Raw genomic sequence first — 16,657 nt, forward strand, 5'->3', positions numbered from 1 at the left:
CACCATGAATTTTAAAAAAAGAATTAAATACAGTATCAAATAAACAGTTTGCAAAAGCTTTTCACAACAATTATGGTTAAAAAATTGATAAAAGAAAAATTAAGTAAACGTAAAATATTTTAAATTATCCATCATTAAGAGGGAATAATTTTTCCTCATTTTTCGGCGCAAATTGCATTCCGATATCTTTTATAGGTCAAAAGTTATACGAAAAAGGCCCCAAATTCTTTAACCCGGGCCGGGAAATTTCAAATTTGGGACGTTAATTTGAAAGAGACCATTCTAAAATTATCGAAACTCGGGCATCACTGCTGTCCAGCGGTCGCTGGCAACCCTCCGAACACCGGGCCGGTGAATGGTTGTAGTGGAATGGGTCCGTGAGGCGGTGTTGCCATTTTCGTCTATTCGCGCGCGCGTAAGTTGCAGTTTTAACGGATGACCCTGTATTGCACGTAATTCTCCCTAAAACCCAGATAGCACACAAACGTCTAAAGACGCCCAAAAGACGTCCTAAAGCCTTCCAGACCTAAAACGGACGTATAATTGACGTCTTTGAGACGTCTGTGCTATGTGGGAAGGAGCACTTCTGCACTTTAATCCGAACAATCTTGACACGATAATCTAGTTCTGAGTTTATTATAAGTAATCTGTATTCGTCTAAGTTTCCGTCAATGGGGAAGATGACTGCAACTTTTTCCCACCCGTGACGCCACCAGCAAACGTGCCACTTGTCATCGGTGTGATATAAAACATTAATATAAAACTACCAACTTCATACATTCGACAAATGAAAAATTCGCGCGCAAACCATTCACACATGCGCACTCATGCAAAACCGCAGTACAGGCGCTAGTGGCGCCTTCTGCGCCGAGCTTTGCGTCATCTTCCCCATTGTATTGAGTTATTATTATATAAAATAAAAGAAATACTAAGTTACGGAATATAACAATCTTATTGATTAAGTATATCCCGAAAATCCTCATAGTACTGTCCGTTATTGGTCGACTCGAAAACATCAACGAATCAAATCACAGAACACCACGTGACGAAGAGTACCCCTCTCCGCTCCCGCTCCTGCGCCGTCCACCCAAACATCTCGTGTCAGCAAGACAGCAACGCACAGTAAATACTTTATCGAGGGGACACGATTCCGAGCGATAGTTTCTCACTTCCTCCTTTCTGAAGGCGAGAGCGAGATGGAATGAGGGGTGGGCAGAGGGACTGGGGCGAGCGAGGAACGGTACTATGTAGACACTGTCCATGGTGCCATTATTAGGTATATATTACTACTTAGCTTAAATTACCCAGCGTTGCTCGGGTAAAACTTTAATTACCACATAGTATCAAGGGGGTGAAATAGGGGGAAGAGGAGGGATGTCCAGATTTCATGGTAGCCTATATATTCCACAGTGTTTAAAGAGTAGTTACGCAAAATTTGGTCCAGATCGGTTAAAAAAATCGAGATAAAAAGTATCCTATATATGTTATTCCCGATCCTAGACTACGTGTATACAAAATTTCAGAAAGATCCGTTGCCTAGTTACGACGTGATTGAGTAACAAACATCCAAACATCCAAAGTTTGGATTCCAAACACACTTTCGCATTTATTATGTTAGTAGGATGCTACATTGTGTCGGTAAGGTAGGGAATGACATCAAAAAGATAAAATATTTTCAAGTCGCCAAAAATCCTTCTCGCAAACATTATTTCTACACAAAATGAAACTGTTTCCAAAATTTCAGCCAATTTGGGGCAAGGAGGTTTTCAGAAGTTTAGTCCAAATTAGATTTTCGGCATTACGGCAATCTTGCAAAGAAGCGGAGATAGAGATGTAGCATCTCCGAAATATTTGCATCAATATTACGAATCTTGCATGGAAGTGTTACTGAGATGTTTCTGAGATATTCTATCTCATCTTATAAACAATTTGTTTATCGTGCATCCACACGTTCGCATATGATTTACAGTTATATATATTATTCTCGAGTCATCTGTTGCACAAAATTAAAACATACATTCGTTTTTTGTAAATAGTCAATCTTACATGTATCTATATATATTTTTAATTTTAATTTAAAATGATTTTGCCTTTTTTATATAGCATCAACTCATGAAACTTTTTATTTATAAACCAATTAATTTAATTAATATTTTAATTGTGATTTGAATTATTTATGTCTTCACTAACTGGCAACGATTCCCTTTATATTCCAACAGAATCAACAAGTTTCATTTATTTCAATATTTTCATTTTTCCTAGATGTTTATGTTATTGTCGGCAATACGCATTTCACAACGAAAGATAGGTACTTCTTTAAATATCAAGAACTGTTTTCAGAGGTCAAAAGTCATCGCTATTGACACACGGGTTATGATGTATCAACCCCCGCGAAGAAACAGTCTTTTCATTAGTTCATTATACGAACAGCGATACATCAATACGTACTCATCACAAGCAATTCTCTGAACAGAAACAAAAAGATCTTTAAACATCGCGACTTTTCTTTACCACCTGTTGCCTCAAGTAACGTATATACATATCTTTTGAATACCAAAAATTGAGTGAAAAACGATTTTGAACACGTTTATTGGATTAGGAGTACGCGAGCAATTTCAGAAAGTACGTAACGTATTAGAAATGTATGAGATTCGTGCAACGTAATTAATACGGAGGTTATACATACGCACTTAAGTAGTATATGCTATGTTGTACAAACTGGTATGCATATCACAGTGGCTGTTATGAATATTTCATAATATCACTTGATACAGGATTCTAATTGTCTGTTACCGTTTCACGTACTTAAGTATACGTCACTTATTTAACTAACACTAAATTCTATATTGTTTATAGACTATGGACTACACTATTTTAATTATTGGCGGTGGTGGTAGGGAACATGCTATCGCTTGGAAACTTTCCCAGTCTCCACATGTAAGTATTTTAAATGTAACGAAGTACCGAATATCTTGGAAAATATTCATTTAAATGGAACTATGTCTATTTACCCCTGTAATTTAAGAAGGAACCCGTTTCGCGCATGTAGAATGAACTCATTGGCTCCGAAAAAGCGTTGGTGGGGGTACAGCCAATGGTGGATTCCCCCGGCACCAATAAGCGTCAACCTGCGCAGAACCGCTCTAAACTCGTCGGTCGACAGGTTCCTTCTTAAATGATAGGGAGATAGATAATTTATTGATAGAAACGTGACTTATAACTTCACAACATTTATATTGGCATCTTCACTTAATTTCATTCTTCGACAATAACTTCTTTCAGGTAAACAAAATCTACGTTTCTCCTGGGAACATTGGAATTTCATCGGTTGATAAGGTTTCCTTAGTAAAACTAAACGTGAAGGATAACCAGGTATTTTTGACATTATTGTACTAGTGTTTATATTGGAAATATATTAAAACGATGCATTTTATAGGAAGTAGCAAAATGGAGTAAGGAAAATGGAGTAAATTTAGTAGTCGTTGGTCCAGAAGAGTATTTAGCGAATGGACTAGCAGATGAATTAAAAAATCTAGGGATTAACTGTTTTGGTCCCCAAAAAGCAGCATCTAAAATCGAAGCTGACAAGTATTGGGCGAAAGAGTTTATGGATAGATATGAAATTCCTACAGCAAAATGGAAAGGATTTACGAATGCGCAGGAAGCGAAGAAATTTGTATTAAAGTAAATATAACATTTACGTTATATAGAAGTTATTAAGAAGCTACTACATGTTAATGTTTATTACAGCGCACCATTTCCAGCACTTGTTATAAAGGCTTCAGGTTTGGCAGCTGGGAAGGGGGTTGTAGTGGCAAAAGATCAGGAAGAAGCATGCAAAGCTATAGATGAAATTTTAACGGATAAGAAATTTGGATCTGCTGGAGAGACGGTAGTTGCGGAAGAATTACTAGAAGGAGAAGAAGTCTCTGTGCTTGCATTCACAGATGGTATGATATAAGAAATTCTGAATAATATATTGTAAAGTCCGATTGTAAAACAATCGTTAAGGGGAGGTTCCCGGCTAGAGCCCAAAAAAATAGGTGATATTTAGGAATTAATTAAAGGAAAACTACTGCATATAATTTAATGGGACTTCTTGCATTGTTTTAAAGATGCCTTAGATTATAGAAATATATTTTTTGTTTTATAATTAATCATTGCAGACGACACTGAAGAGTCGTTAAAGTCGAGGCGTCAAAAAATTCATCCAAATCGGTGGGACCTGTATCTCCAAAAGTTATACTCCGATTCGACTGAAACTTTTCTTATTTTGAAGAATATACTTCTGGCTAGGGGGGAAATCAGAAAAAATTACAAAAATGACATTTTTTAGAAAACAACGACACTTGAAGTTTGAAATCACTTTTCCCCTATATTGTTCGTCCTTTCAACGGCTTAGAAAATTATAAATTTTCAATTTTTTGTCATTTTTTCTGGTATGCTCCGTAGTCAGAAGTATATTATTCAAAATATATAAAGTTTCAGTCGAATCGGATAATAACTTTTGGAGATACAGGTCCCACCGTTTTGAGAACTCTGTTTCAAGAAAAACGCGTTTAAAGTTTTACGTGAGTGCCGAGTGGCCGGGTGTTACCCATGCATTTGATGCTACTCAAATGCCTATAACTTCGGGAATTTTACGAATTTCAACATATCCTTTTAAACGTGTATTCCTAAAAGGTTGAACATTCGAAAAATGAAATAAAAAAAATCGACTTTTAGACCGGAAGGTCCCTCTAAGGTTGCTCTCTCTACAGGAAAAACTGTTGTGCCGATGGCACCTGCGCAGGATCATAAAAGAATATTCAATGGAGATATGGGTCCAAACACTGGTGGCATGGGTGCTTATTGTCCATGTCCCTTATTAAAGAACGCAGACTACGAGTTAGTCAAGTCGAATATTCTTCAGAAAACCATTGACGGTCTTAGGAAGGATAAAATTCCATTTGTTGGTTGGTTATAGTTACTTTAAAGAAATCTTATAGGGTAAAGGTATCATCAGTAGTTGACAACTTTTCAGAAAAACTTGAAAAATAAGGTTTTTAGAAGTGCAACTATCTCTTTTCAACAGCGCACCGCGGCTCCTAATACCCACGGTTCGCCAGTCCTAAAACGCTTTTTTTCACGTTTTTCTGAAAAGTTGTCAACTACTGATACATGGCCAACTACTGGTAACTACTTATAAAAGTAATTTAACTCCGCAGAAATATATCGTATTTTAAAATTTAGGTGTACTATATGCTGGGTTAATGATAACAAAGGATGGACCAAAGGTTTTAGAATTTAATTGCAGATTTGGTGATCCAGAAACGCAAGTGGTATTACCACTACTGAAGTCAGATTTGTTTACAGTTATGAAGGTAATTAGTAGCTACATACACGAGTATTTAGCTTCAATTAATTCAATGTATGTTAAACGCGTAGGCTTGTTGCGAGGGTTCTCTAATTGAATCCCAAGTTGTGTGGCAAGAAGGTGTATTTGCAGCTGGTGTTGTTCTGGCCTCTCGCGGGTATCCAGCATCGTCATCGAAAGGCCAAGTCATAACAGGCGTCAGCGACGTTTTACGTAAACCAAATCATTTTATTTTCCACAGTGGAACAAGTATTTCTCCTCAAGGAGAATTACTCACTAATGGTATGCTTTCAAATAATTAAAGCCCTTTTACATAGGAATATTAAGAATAAGATGCTCATTTCTTTGATTCCTTGCGTTTTTATTAGGGGGAAGAGTCTTAATTACCGTAAGTTTAGCGCCCTCACTGGCTTTAGCTGCTGCTAAAGCAACGCATGCTGCTCAAAGCGTATCTTTCGAAGGAAAACAATTAAGAACGGACATAGCACACAAGGGAATTGCAAGGTACATGGAGCGCGCAACGTGTATAGAAAATGCGTATTAATCAAGCGATATTTACAGATCTATATTGCATCACGGGAAACTAACATATAAAAGTAGCGGTGTAGATATAGCAGCGGGAGATTCGTTGGTTTCAGCTATCAAACCAGCAACTTGCTCGACGCAACGTTTAGGTACATTGGGTTCGATTGGTGGCTTCGGTGGGCTATTTGATGTAAAAGCAGCGGGCTACAAAGACCCGCTTTTGGTATCTGGTACTGATGGCGTTGGAACGAAATTAAAGGTAATACATTTACAAGAAACAGAATGAAAGTTTTCTGTATGTCATATGTTGGTTTATTCCTGCAGATAGCATTTGAATGTAACAAACACGATACAGTGGGCATAGATTTAGTCGCTATGTGTGTAAATGATGTTCTCGCGCATGGTGCAGAGCCATTATATTTCTTGGATTATTTCGCTTGTGGTAAACTGAACGTTAATACAGCTACTGACGTTATAAATGGTGTAAGCGAAGGATGCAAGAGAGCAGGATGCTCATTAGTAAGTAAACATTTATTCATTTATAAATATTCGTCGCTATAATAAAGATTTAAGTAGTTATTTGTATATAAAATCGGCAAAATTCAGATTAATAATCACAAGGGATGATCCCGAACCTGGAAATTCAAAAAATTCTGAAACTTTGTGAATATGTAGGGAATTTCGTTCTGATCACAACGCAATTTTGTTTGCCGCCCAAATTCACTCTAAGGGGGTGAAATTGACCCCTTAAATTCCGGCTATTTTCCGATTTTGTGTTATAACTCGCGAACTGAAAGAACTGTAAGTAATCAGTGGCGTATTTAGTATAAACAGTGCCTAGGGCAAGCGTAGAATTTCCGCCTCCCCCACCACCCCCCTTCCCTCATGCATATCATTCCAATTCCATCTTTTCTGTTCGACTTCGTCGTTAAAAGTGTTCATCACACAAAACACACACATTTTATATAGAATTTAGATAATCCTTTTAAAGAAAGTGGAGCTGAAGGGCGGATAAGACAAAAGTTAGAGGCAAATGAAGCCAAAAAGTGCAGCAAGTTTTCTTCGAAGGTTCTCTAAAGAAACATGCGAAGTACGCGAATAACAAACGTAAACTACTAATATTAATCATCCAAATATATTTATTCAAGAAACACTATTTTTTTCGTTTTTTTTGCGCTCCCTGACATTGGCGCCCAGGGCACGAGCCCCACTTGCCCCACCCTAGATACGCCTCTGTGTAAGTTACCAAATGATAATCCTAATTAAAAGAAGTAACTTTTGTCTTGAAACTTTTTTTCTATCTCTTACAGTTCGCGAGTTATAAAAGAAAATCGGAAAATAGCCGAATTTTCAGGGGTTAATTTCACCCCCTTCGAGTGAATTTGGGCAGCAAACAAAAGATGCGTTGTAATCAGGAAGAAATCCCTTACATATTCACAAAGTTTCAGATTTTTTTTTAATTTCCGGGTTCGGGATCTTCCCTTGTTAGCAGTGACGGATTTAAGGAAAAAGGCCCAGATGGCAAACGTTCTGAGGGGCCCACTTTTCGGGAAAATGAGGAGGTAGTTTACTAAAAGGGGGTAAATGTACCTACAGAAAAGTATAGAAACAAATATAGTGCTTAGATAAAATCATAATTTTCTTAAGACTGGGCCCCTAGGGGGTCCTTGTGAGCAGGGAAAATATTTCCCATTTTTCGGGGAAATAAAGCCATAGTTTACTGAAAACGGGCTCAGTGTAATAATACAGAAAAAATATAGTTTAGATAAATCATAATTATGTTTTAAGGATGGGCCCTGGGGGGGCCTTCTGGGTAGGGGCCCAGGTGGCAACTGCTCATCGGCCGCCCTGTTAAATCCGCCACTGCTTGTTAGATAAGTGTAACAGAAATTTCATGTGTTGGAACATAATTTTTAGATCGGTGGAGAAACAGCAGAAATGCCTGATATGTATTCGAATGGTGAATACGATTTAGCGGGATTTGCTGTAGGCGCGGTCGAAAGAAACGAATTACTTCCACGTGTAAATGACATAAAGCAAAATGACATCGTAATCGGCCTTCCATCAAGTGGAGTGCACAGCAATGGATTCAGCCTTGTTAGGAAAGTTTTAAAGATGGCAGATAAAAAATATTCGGACGTAGTAGCTTTTTCTGAAAATCAACGCACAATCGGTAATGCTTGCTTGGGTTATTTTCTATAGAATAGTATATATACGACAATTCATCGTGTTCGCGGAACGAATGTATTGTATGACATCTATTGTGAATTAAAGGCGATGAACTCTTGGAACCGACAAAGATTTATGTAAAAGGAGTAATTCCTGCTCTGCGAACGAATTTAGTAAAAGCATTTGCGCATGTTACTGGAGGAGGTCTTACGGAGAACATACCGAGAGTTTTACCAAAAAATATGGGAGTGGTGTTAGACGCCAGTACGTGGAATGTCCAACCGATCTTTGGTTGGTTAGCAGCTGTTGGTAAGAAAACAATTAAAATGTGAACACAATTACCTATATTACTTACACATTTCTCATTTTTATATATTTTTGAAATCCTTTTTTTAGGTGGCATTAATAAAGAAGAGATGTTAAGAACATTTAACTGTGGCATTGGCGCTATTTTAATCTGCTCAGAGAAAGATAAGGATGAAGTTTTAAAGCAATTAAAAACGGAAAATCCCAAGGTCATTGGATATGTATGCAACCATACGGGTAAATTTTTCCTAAGCATTTTTCTTTAAGCATTTTCAGCGTGCGATACCCTTTTACGTTAGTCAATGGTAAAAAATATTGTAGACAATCAAGATAGAGTGAATGTTCAAAATTTCGAAGAAGCGTTAGAATTGGAAATGAAACGATACGTACCGGATGTCGTTACGAGACTGAGCAAACCCTTAAAAAGGGTGGGTGTTCTCATATCTGGTACTGGTACTAATTTACAATCACTGATCGAGGCAATTGGAGATCCAACGCAACAGATTGGTGCAGAAATCGTTATAGTGATATCCAATAAACCAAATGTTGAAGGACTTAAACGAGCTGAAAGAGCTGGTATTAAGACAGTGGTAATTAATATCTTCTAATTACTTAATCCTTAATTCTTTATTACAGACTATTTACATTTTAACGCGATGCTCTAAACAGGTCATTAAACATACTGATTATCGTACCCGAGAGGCTTTTGATTCGGCAATGAATGTTGAACTTGATGCTGCTGGAGTTGAGATAGTTTGCCTCGCTGGTTTCATGCGCATTTTATCGGAAAGTTTTGTAAATCGGTGGCGAGGTGCATTACTAAATGTGCATCCTTCGTTGCTACCGTCCTTTAAAGGCGCTTCCGCACATAAAGATGTTCTAGCTGCTGGCGTACGTGTTTCCGGATGCACGGTGCATTTTGTCGAGGTACGAAATATGTTTAATCAGTTGAAAAGATTTCCTTTTATCGAGCGTACACAAAGGGATTTCGGTATATTTTATATTTAAAAAACACTATTTGTAGGTCGATATAGATTCCGGAGCAATTATCGAACAAGCAGCAGTTCCCGTACTACCGAATGATACCATCGAAACTCTTCAAGAACGAGTAAAAACAGCCGAGCATCGTACATTTCCCCTTGCTTTAAAACACTTGGCCACTGGAAGGATACAATTGAAAGAAGACAATTCCATCGCGTGGAATTATTGAACGCTCAACGATGTGTACTTATGGTGAAAGAATATTTTTTATCGAGTATTTTTTAACTGATTATTACTTCCTTCTTTACGTATAAAAATTTTGTAAGTTTAGAAATAAATGGTGGCTGAATCTAGTTAAAAGAGGAATAATTTCACCTTCTATGAAATTTTTTTATTAAAAAATGAAGTTATCAGCCCCATTATACCGACATCGTCAACGCTATAATTAGAATTCATATTTTCATAATTCGAATATTTTTCAGTTATTTTCTGCGGCGGCATAGAAAGTACTTCGTCTGCAATGTCTTCTAATTTCACGTGTAACATTTGTTTTTGAAGGATAGGTACCAACAGATTGTACCTATCGATCTTATTATTTATACGTTTCGTTGTGGACCTAAAGTCGTCTATCATATCCTTCCAAGATGCTTCATCTGCAGGACTTAATGGAAGGGACCCCACTCTATTCCGCGCTTTTACTAATTCTTCCCGCATATCTTCCTTCTCTTGCCTGATTTCTTTTAATAATTGTATCCATTCAGGAGTAAACCCATTCTCTATTAGTACCTGCATTTGAATTGTATTCGTTATTTGTTGCAAATTCTTAATCGAAGACGATGTTTCCTACCTCGTTTATCTTGTATGTCATAAAATCAACATATGGATTTCTGGTATTCGTATTTTCCTTCAGAGGTTTACCCATGCCTGGTAGGTCATTAAATTCGCCTTTCTTCATTGATTCCTGAATTAAATCCTCTACCAAACGATCCATACCAAAACGTGTCTTGATATCCTTTGCTCGCTGTTTATCTTGCCCAACTAATGTATTACGCTCCTCAGCCTGTAGTTTCTTCAACCTATGTTCCATTACATTATCGATTGCATTTTGAGCTCTTTCTGCTGTATATAGCTTTTGTCTTTTACTATATGTTCCAACTCCTACATTATAAGTTAAATAATGACGATGTTGCGGTGCTGTGTGCTAACAGTAATATACGGCAGTTTAAATTATTAAGAAATAACAAAATCTAATAAGGTCCTTTCACGGCAAATGGATCACTTTTTACAGTCGATGTCTGTGATTTTGTGCAAAATGAAATATGTTGCAGCCCACATGAAATTAGGGGGGATTTTAGTCATCATTTTGTTGGTTTCAAATTTGTAAGTCACAGTTTGTAAGTTTTGACTATTTTCGTGAAACCGGGCTGTACTTATGAATTTTTATCTCGGAAAAACAATTTATGATTGAAGTAATAAGGTCTGCCGACCATAATAGCAAAGCGTGCGGCTCGATTACCTAAAACGGAACGCACCGCTTTTAACAGCTCGTTGTGACGTTAATTTTAAAAATTCCATACTATAAAGGAGCTTATTTTCTAGATAGAATTTCCAGAAATAGCCTCATATTATTTTTTCAAATTTAAAAACACACGACCTTTGAAGACAAATTTGCAAAATAGAAGCTTGTTTATAATTTTTAATATTACAAAAATGATTTTTGAACAAAAAATTATATTCTAATAGATCAATCCTTCTAGATTAAATTAAAAAAAGAATAAATTCAAAATGACAAATAATTTCCGAGGTAAAAAATTCATAAGTTCAGCCCGGTTTCACGAAAATTGGTAAAAACTGCAAACTTTGACGGTTTGTATTTTTTAAACAAATTCGAAACCAGCAAAATGATGACTTAAACCCCCCACCCTAATTTCACGTGGACTGCACCTATTTCATTTTTAACCAAATCCCAGACATGGACTGTAAAAAGTGATCGATTTGGCGTGAAATGACTCAATACATACAATTGATTAGTTCAATATAGTGTACATACTTTAATATCAAATTCTTCAACTTCAGAAAACTTCTCATCCTTTTCTTTCTGTTCTATTCTTGCCTTACGAATTTGCCTATAAGCATTTTCTATCTGTCGAAAACAAAAGTTATTTGTGAACCCACTTGTTCATCCCGATTATTTTTGCTGCTATCAAAATAATTAAAATTTCTGTACGATGTGATAATGTAAGATAATTTGATTCCAGGGAGATTCCAATAATTACAATATTCTTTTCTTTCATTTGTCCTAAAATTCCATTTAGCTTTTTATATAAAATTGTACATTTTTCTTTCACCTATCTTTTATTAGTCAGCGTTGAGGCAAACTTAGCAAATATAAATAACAAATAAATTTACATCGCTCTACTAATAATGTAAATATTTAGGACAGGCAAGTTGTATGATGCATCCTATACATTACAATATTGTAAATAGTGTGCGATACATACAATCTATATATATCAAGCTTTACTACTCGGCTTCGCCCGAAATTTAGATTCTGATTTTATAAGAGAAAACAATTTTTTTTAGACTTTTTTTATGAAAATAGTCACATTTATCTGGATTAGCCAGGCATAATTAGCTGAAGTACATTTCGTGACCCCAGAGTTTACCGTTCGAAAGTTTTTAGGCGACAGACAAACACACAAACATACGATGCACTTTCTGCTTTATAGCATAAGATACATATAGATAAAACATTTTTTTATACCTCCGAAAATTTAATTGCACTAGCTTGTGGTGTGCCACTATCGGGATGAAATTGTTTTGCTAGGTGAACAAATGCCAATCTTAAAGTTTCATCCTCACAGTCTTCAGCAACCTCCAGTGTTTGATACCATTTCTGAAAGTATAATAAAACATTTAGTTTATATTTTAACAACCTATCTATTTGATACACACAAGTAAAATATTATTGAGAACCTGATATTCAAGTGTTCCATATGAATAAAAAAAAGACTGCAATCTTATCTGGGAGGTGCATTGATAGAACTTGTGGAAACCATGAACCCCATTAAACCATGCAACATTTCCCTGTACCAATTTTCTCTTTTTTCACTGAGAAAAGAGCTATAGCTGGATCTAGTTTACAGATTCACTCTACATAATTCCAGTTGTATTAGTGGAAGAAAATAGTTTTTTCGGCCGAATGCATTCTATTCTCAAGGAGAAGGAGCCAAGTACCCCGTAAACTATTTATTGATAATCAAAAGCTCAGATTTGTTAAATCCATTAAATACTAGGACTACACGTCGACAACAAGTTCACTTGGAAAGAACACTTATAGAAAGTTAAAAGCAAATGCTTTGAAAGACTTAATGTTATCAAGGTCCTAATCCATGAAAGTTGAGGAGCTGACCAACATGTACGAGTGAGACTAAGTTACTGTTTCCTCTACTTTTTGTTGTTGTGAAAAAAGAAATATTTTTAATTTCGTTTCAATGAATCACTTTATAATCACAAGTATGTATTTTTAAATATATTGTAAATGCTTTAATAAACTACGGAAAAGATCTCAAGGATCTGTTAACCCTTTTTTTTTGCATGCTTGCTTGCTTGTCCCATATTGGAACAGAAAATATCTGGTCCCTTTACACTAAGATTAAGTTGTGGGGCCTTACGCACAGCATCCTCTATGTTACAAAGAAAATACTCCTAGGGTTCCAAAGAAAACTACTCAATCTCCAATACGTTGCCGCAATCGCATCTACAGCCAACAATCCAGTGTACAATAACATGTTTGATAACCGATTAACAGTTGCATACTCCAACAAACCCGAGTATCCGGTACCATTATATCACAGGATACGTAAGTAATGCGGAGAATTAAAAATCCAGTTCCCCACCATTGCAGAACGAAGATGACCATAAGATATCCCAAAATTAACTTAAAACTCGCAGAGAACCAAAAGGCTCAAATCACCCTCGTCAAATACAGAGTCGCCTTCCACAATCTCAATAATGAAAACGCAGAGTCTAAACAATTATATACTGTTGCATCTAAAAGGGAAACGAACACTAGCTTCTTAGTGGTAACACCAACCAACAGCATTAAGTACAATTTGCCACTAACGTCCATATTCACAGGAGAATGTTATGCCATCCTCGCAGCGTTGCAACTCGTCAAGGATAAACAATTAACAACCACCATTGTATATACTGATTCAACAACTGCTGTACTAGCTACGCAACGATTACCTGCCAATAACTTTGTAATCAGAGACATCCTTGAACTGTATACTGATTTACATAACAACGGGGCAGAAATTACTTAGCATGGATACCATCTCACCAATGAATATTGAGCAATGAAACTGCGGATGAGGTAGCTAAAGAAGCACTAGATACTAGGCCGTCCCGAAGAAAATGAAAATGATTGTTGCGTTAGGCCTTAGTGCAGGAAAGTTGTGTCATGGGATCAATAACAACAGTGCGAAATTTCAGCCCTGTGAGTAAATATCTTCTGTTCCGGCAAGAACTTTGAAATTTCGAAATTTGAAAAAGTATAAAAATGATCTTGCAGCCCTCCTCCCACCCATCCTCCCTATCCCATCGCAACCACCCTACCTTATGGATTAGAAGGCGAAATTTGAGATTTGTATTCAAAGGCTGGCATATGACTACTCAACTCAAGGGTGACCCGAATGAAGCCATCCCTTGCGTCGGTTCCAATTATTTTGTTGGATGCCTCTGTTACGAGCTTTACGACCTTGCTGCCAGCACTCTACGCACAGCATGTTCTCTAATGTTTGTCATCAACAGTTGTCTCTGTCATCAGTTAGCACAGCCAAAAGGACATTTTCTGATAAGGCGAAGTATGCGTTATTTGAAATTATCTTATCAATGATTGACCTGTATTTCTTGGCTAAGTAACGTGAGGATGTTTCCTCATTGGCCACCCCGGCGCAAATGAGAGAATAATAGACGGGCATACACACTGTACAACTACCTTGATAGCCAGATCTGGGTAGTCGTGTGTGTCCGCAGATGGCTGCGTTCTGAGGTGCAGAGCCTGATGTCAGTGCCTGATGTCAGATCAGCAGCAGTTCCGCAACAGATTCTGCCGTCTGCTACGGTTCTGACGTCAGACTCTGCGCTCTCATGCCAGAGCCAGACCCTGCTACCAATCTGATGTCAGACTGAAGACAGATGGTTATCAGGGTATATTTCAGTAGTAGCTATAGGTTTACAATGGTACAAGTTAAACCCCTACGTATAGGCCCGTGCATGGCCTGCTGGTACTCGCAGCTGAAGAGAGAAGAAGGTCGGCTCCCTGGAAGGACGATCGGCAAGACCTGGCTAGTTTTTGGCATCCAGATGTTCATTTTCAAGACTTTGAAGACTTCCAAAACTTTGAAGACTTTCAAGACTTTCAAGACCTATCAAGACTCAAGACTTATCAAGACTTTCAAGAGTTTTAAGCTTCGAAGTTTCCGTCATATATGTAGATTCGAAGCGCTTCAGATCCCATCACTACAAATGCCCCTAAACTATCGAACATATATGATTATTCTGCAGAGAAACCGAAACCAGACCAAACTCCAGAGCTCACTAAAGGAATCGTCAGGGAGGAAGAGGAATCGTCAAGGAAGCTCGCTAAGCAACGTCAATTACAGGTCTGTGTCGCTAATGACCTAGACGTTGATGCGACTCTAAATCTGTGAAAAACAAAAATAGTCTTTTGCTGAAAACTTGTGTTCAATGATTTTCACTTACACATACATGTTAATGAAAGACAGCAACATCTGTAGCACGTAGAAAAATAATTCCAATTATGTGCAGTGGTGGTTCCGCATTTTACCTATCGTAAAAAAGTGAATTCTCTACGTGCAGAATAAGACGTAGTAAACAGCTTAACTATATTACGTTCATGCAGTTTAATGTATAAAATCATATTGTTTGATAAAACAACGTTGCAGATTGTGGAACGCTGTAATCTGCATGGACATATCGTATTCATTAAATTCAGAATTGCAACAACATCCTTATTGTTGGATAATGAATTTTTCCAACCATCTAAAAGTAGAACTGCATCTTTGGTTTCCACACTGATTATTGACTTTTTGTAATTTTGAAATTTTCCGTTAAGTAAATTATTCGACCATGTCTTTCGAGTTGGAATTTTATGAGCTGAATTCAATTTATGAACAAAGTTCCTAAAATGGTCAGATTCAATAATACTAAATGGAATGTTACACCCAAAGTAATAATCAAAGGAATAATCATGTCGATATATGTAAAAATTCGAGCATCTTTTGCACACCAAAGATATGAAATTTACTAAAAAATTTCAAATTACTTATAATTTTATAATTACATTCGAATCTTTCTTTTTAAAGTAATTTAAAAGATTGTGCAATAAAATTCAATGAAATAGGTAGAGGTTAATAGTTTGTATTTTAACTTTTTACATTGAATACATTTTCTACAATTATTTACATTTTTTACGCATGTCACGCAGTAAATTCGATGTAACGTAGTAAACCCACCACTGATTATGTGTACTTCATCTTTAACTCGATGTTTCCAATGAAAGTTAAAATAATTCACCAGAGTTGTAGAAATAATGATTATTAATGTTTTGCTCTAATACTATATACAGCTTCTATAAGTAATGTTAAATATAATAGAAGGCAATATACCTTTATGTCAAGTCGATGTTTGAATCTTTTTACAACCATAAAGTCCGAACATGGCTTATGGAGTAAATATTCAATTGGTTCGCCGTAAAACCGATTAAACCTCAACATGATTCTTAAGAAACAAAATACATATTACAATGCCCTTCATATTTTTTTGTGCGATTACATAATTACTTGCAGTATTATAACGTATAGCTATGTATAAACTATTGTCAATAAAATCATTACTGAAAATAATTCAATAACCTACATAGTTTATACCGAAGTATATTCATAAATCATACACAATCATACATATCATCTGACAATGAGTTCAATTTTACTTCTATTTCATAATGTTATAGATTATAACACTGTTAGTGAATGTGGAATATTTATTAAACATGGTAATAAAACGATGCGTTGACGTTAGAAACACGTGAGTACACGATACAGATACACTAGGCGCCAGAATCGGCTTCCTTTCGGAAATTTGGCAACGTTGCATGTCACTAGAACCGCTGAGTTATGCCTAGTGACATGCAACGTTGCCTAATTTCCGAAGAGAAGCTATGAATACCGGCCTTAAACAAATTATGTTTATTATTCTATATGCATTTCTTTTACTAACCTTTCAATATCCATT

General features: G+C 36.5%; 2 protein-coding genes and 1 long non-coding RNA gene across 3 annotated transcripts; 1 reads left to right on the plus strand and 2 right to left on the minus strand.

The window, feature by feature from the left end:
* The first annotated feature begins 2,331 nt into the window (after positions 1-2,331).
* Gart (trifunctional purine biosynthetic protein adenosine-3 Gart) lies at positions 2,332-9,706 on the plus strand. The gene is made up of 17 exons (XM_076818218.1): positions 2,332-2,622; positions 2,857-2,937; positions 3,283-3,372; positions 3,437-3,684; positions 3,751-3,950; positions 4,761-4,955; positions 5,233-5,363; positions 5,428-5,638; positions 5,725-5,860; positions 5,918-6,140; positions 6,206-6,400; positions 7,799-8,054; positions 8,156-8,359; positions 8,447-8,593; positions 8,678-8,946; positions 9,026-9,283; positions 9,381-9,706. The coding sequence occupies exons 2-17, from the start codon at positions 2,860-2,862 to the stop codon at positions 9,564-9,566; spliced, it is 3,027 nt and encodes a 1,008-aa protein (XP_076674333.1). The 5' UTR covers positions 2,332-2,622; positions 2,857-2,859; the 3' UTR covers positions 9,567-9,706.
* LOC143372296 (uncharacterized) lies at positions 6,394-7,805 on the minus strand. The gene is made up of 2 exons (XR_013086272.1): positions 7,128-7,805; positions 6,394-6,680 (listed from the first exon to the last, which is right to left on the minus strand). It is a non-coding gene; the product is annotated as an uncharacterized LOC143372296 (long non-coding RNA).
* Positions 8,965-16,318, minus strand: LOC143372240 (dnaJ homolog subfamily C member 28). The gene is made up of 5 exons (XM_076818293.1): positions 16,033-16,318; positions 12,102-12,233; positions 11,388-11,480; positions 10,185-10,538; positions 8,965-10,123 (listed from the first exon to the last, which is right to left on the minus strand). Exons 1-5 carry the CDS (start codon positions 16,138-16,140, stop codon positions 9,716-9,718), a joined length of 1,095 nt encoding a protein of 364 aa, XP_076674408.1. The 5' UTR covers positions 16,141-16,318; the 3' UTR covers positions 8,965-9,715.
* Between the last annotated feature and the right edge of the window lie 339 nt (positions 16,319-16,657).

The sequence above is a fragment of the Andrena cerasifolii genome, chromosome 8 (genome assembly GCF_050908995.1).
Source record: "Andrena cerasifolii isolate SP2316 chromosome 8, iyAndCera1_principal, whole genome shotgun sequence".
Lineage (NCBI taxonomy): Eukaryota > Metazoa > Arthropoda > Insecta > Hymenoptera > Andrenidae > Andrena > Andrena cerasifolii.

Coding starts and splice junctions, on each gene's coding strand:
- Gart (XM_076818218.1), top strand. CDS start 2,860: ATGGACTACACTATTTTAATTATTGGCGGTGGTGGTAGGGAACATGCT. Junction 5,639..5,724: donor AGGAGAATTACTCACTAATG/GTATGCTTTCAA, acceptor CGTTTTTATTAG/GGGGAAGAGTCTTAATTACC. Junction 8,360..8,446: donor TGGTTGGTTAGCAGCTGTTG/GTAAGAAAACAA, acceptor TCCTTTTTTTAG/GTGGCATTAATAAAGAAGAG.
- LOC143372240 (XM_076818293.1), bottom strand. CDS start 16,140: ATGTTGAGGTTTAATCGGTTTTACGGCGAACCAATTGAATATTTACTC. Junction 10,539..11,387: donor TTGAAGAATTTGATATTAAA/GTATGTACACTA, acceptor TATTACTGTTAG/CACACAGCACCGCAACATCG. Junction 10,124..10,184: donor TGACATACAAGATAAACGAG/GTAGGAAACATC, acceptor ATTCAAATGCAG/GTACTAATAGAGAATGGGTT.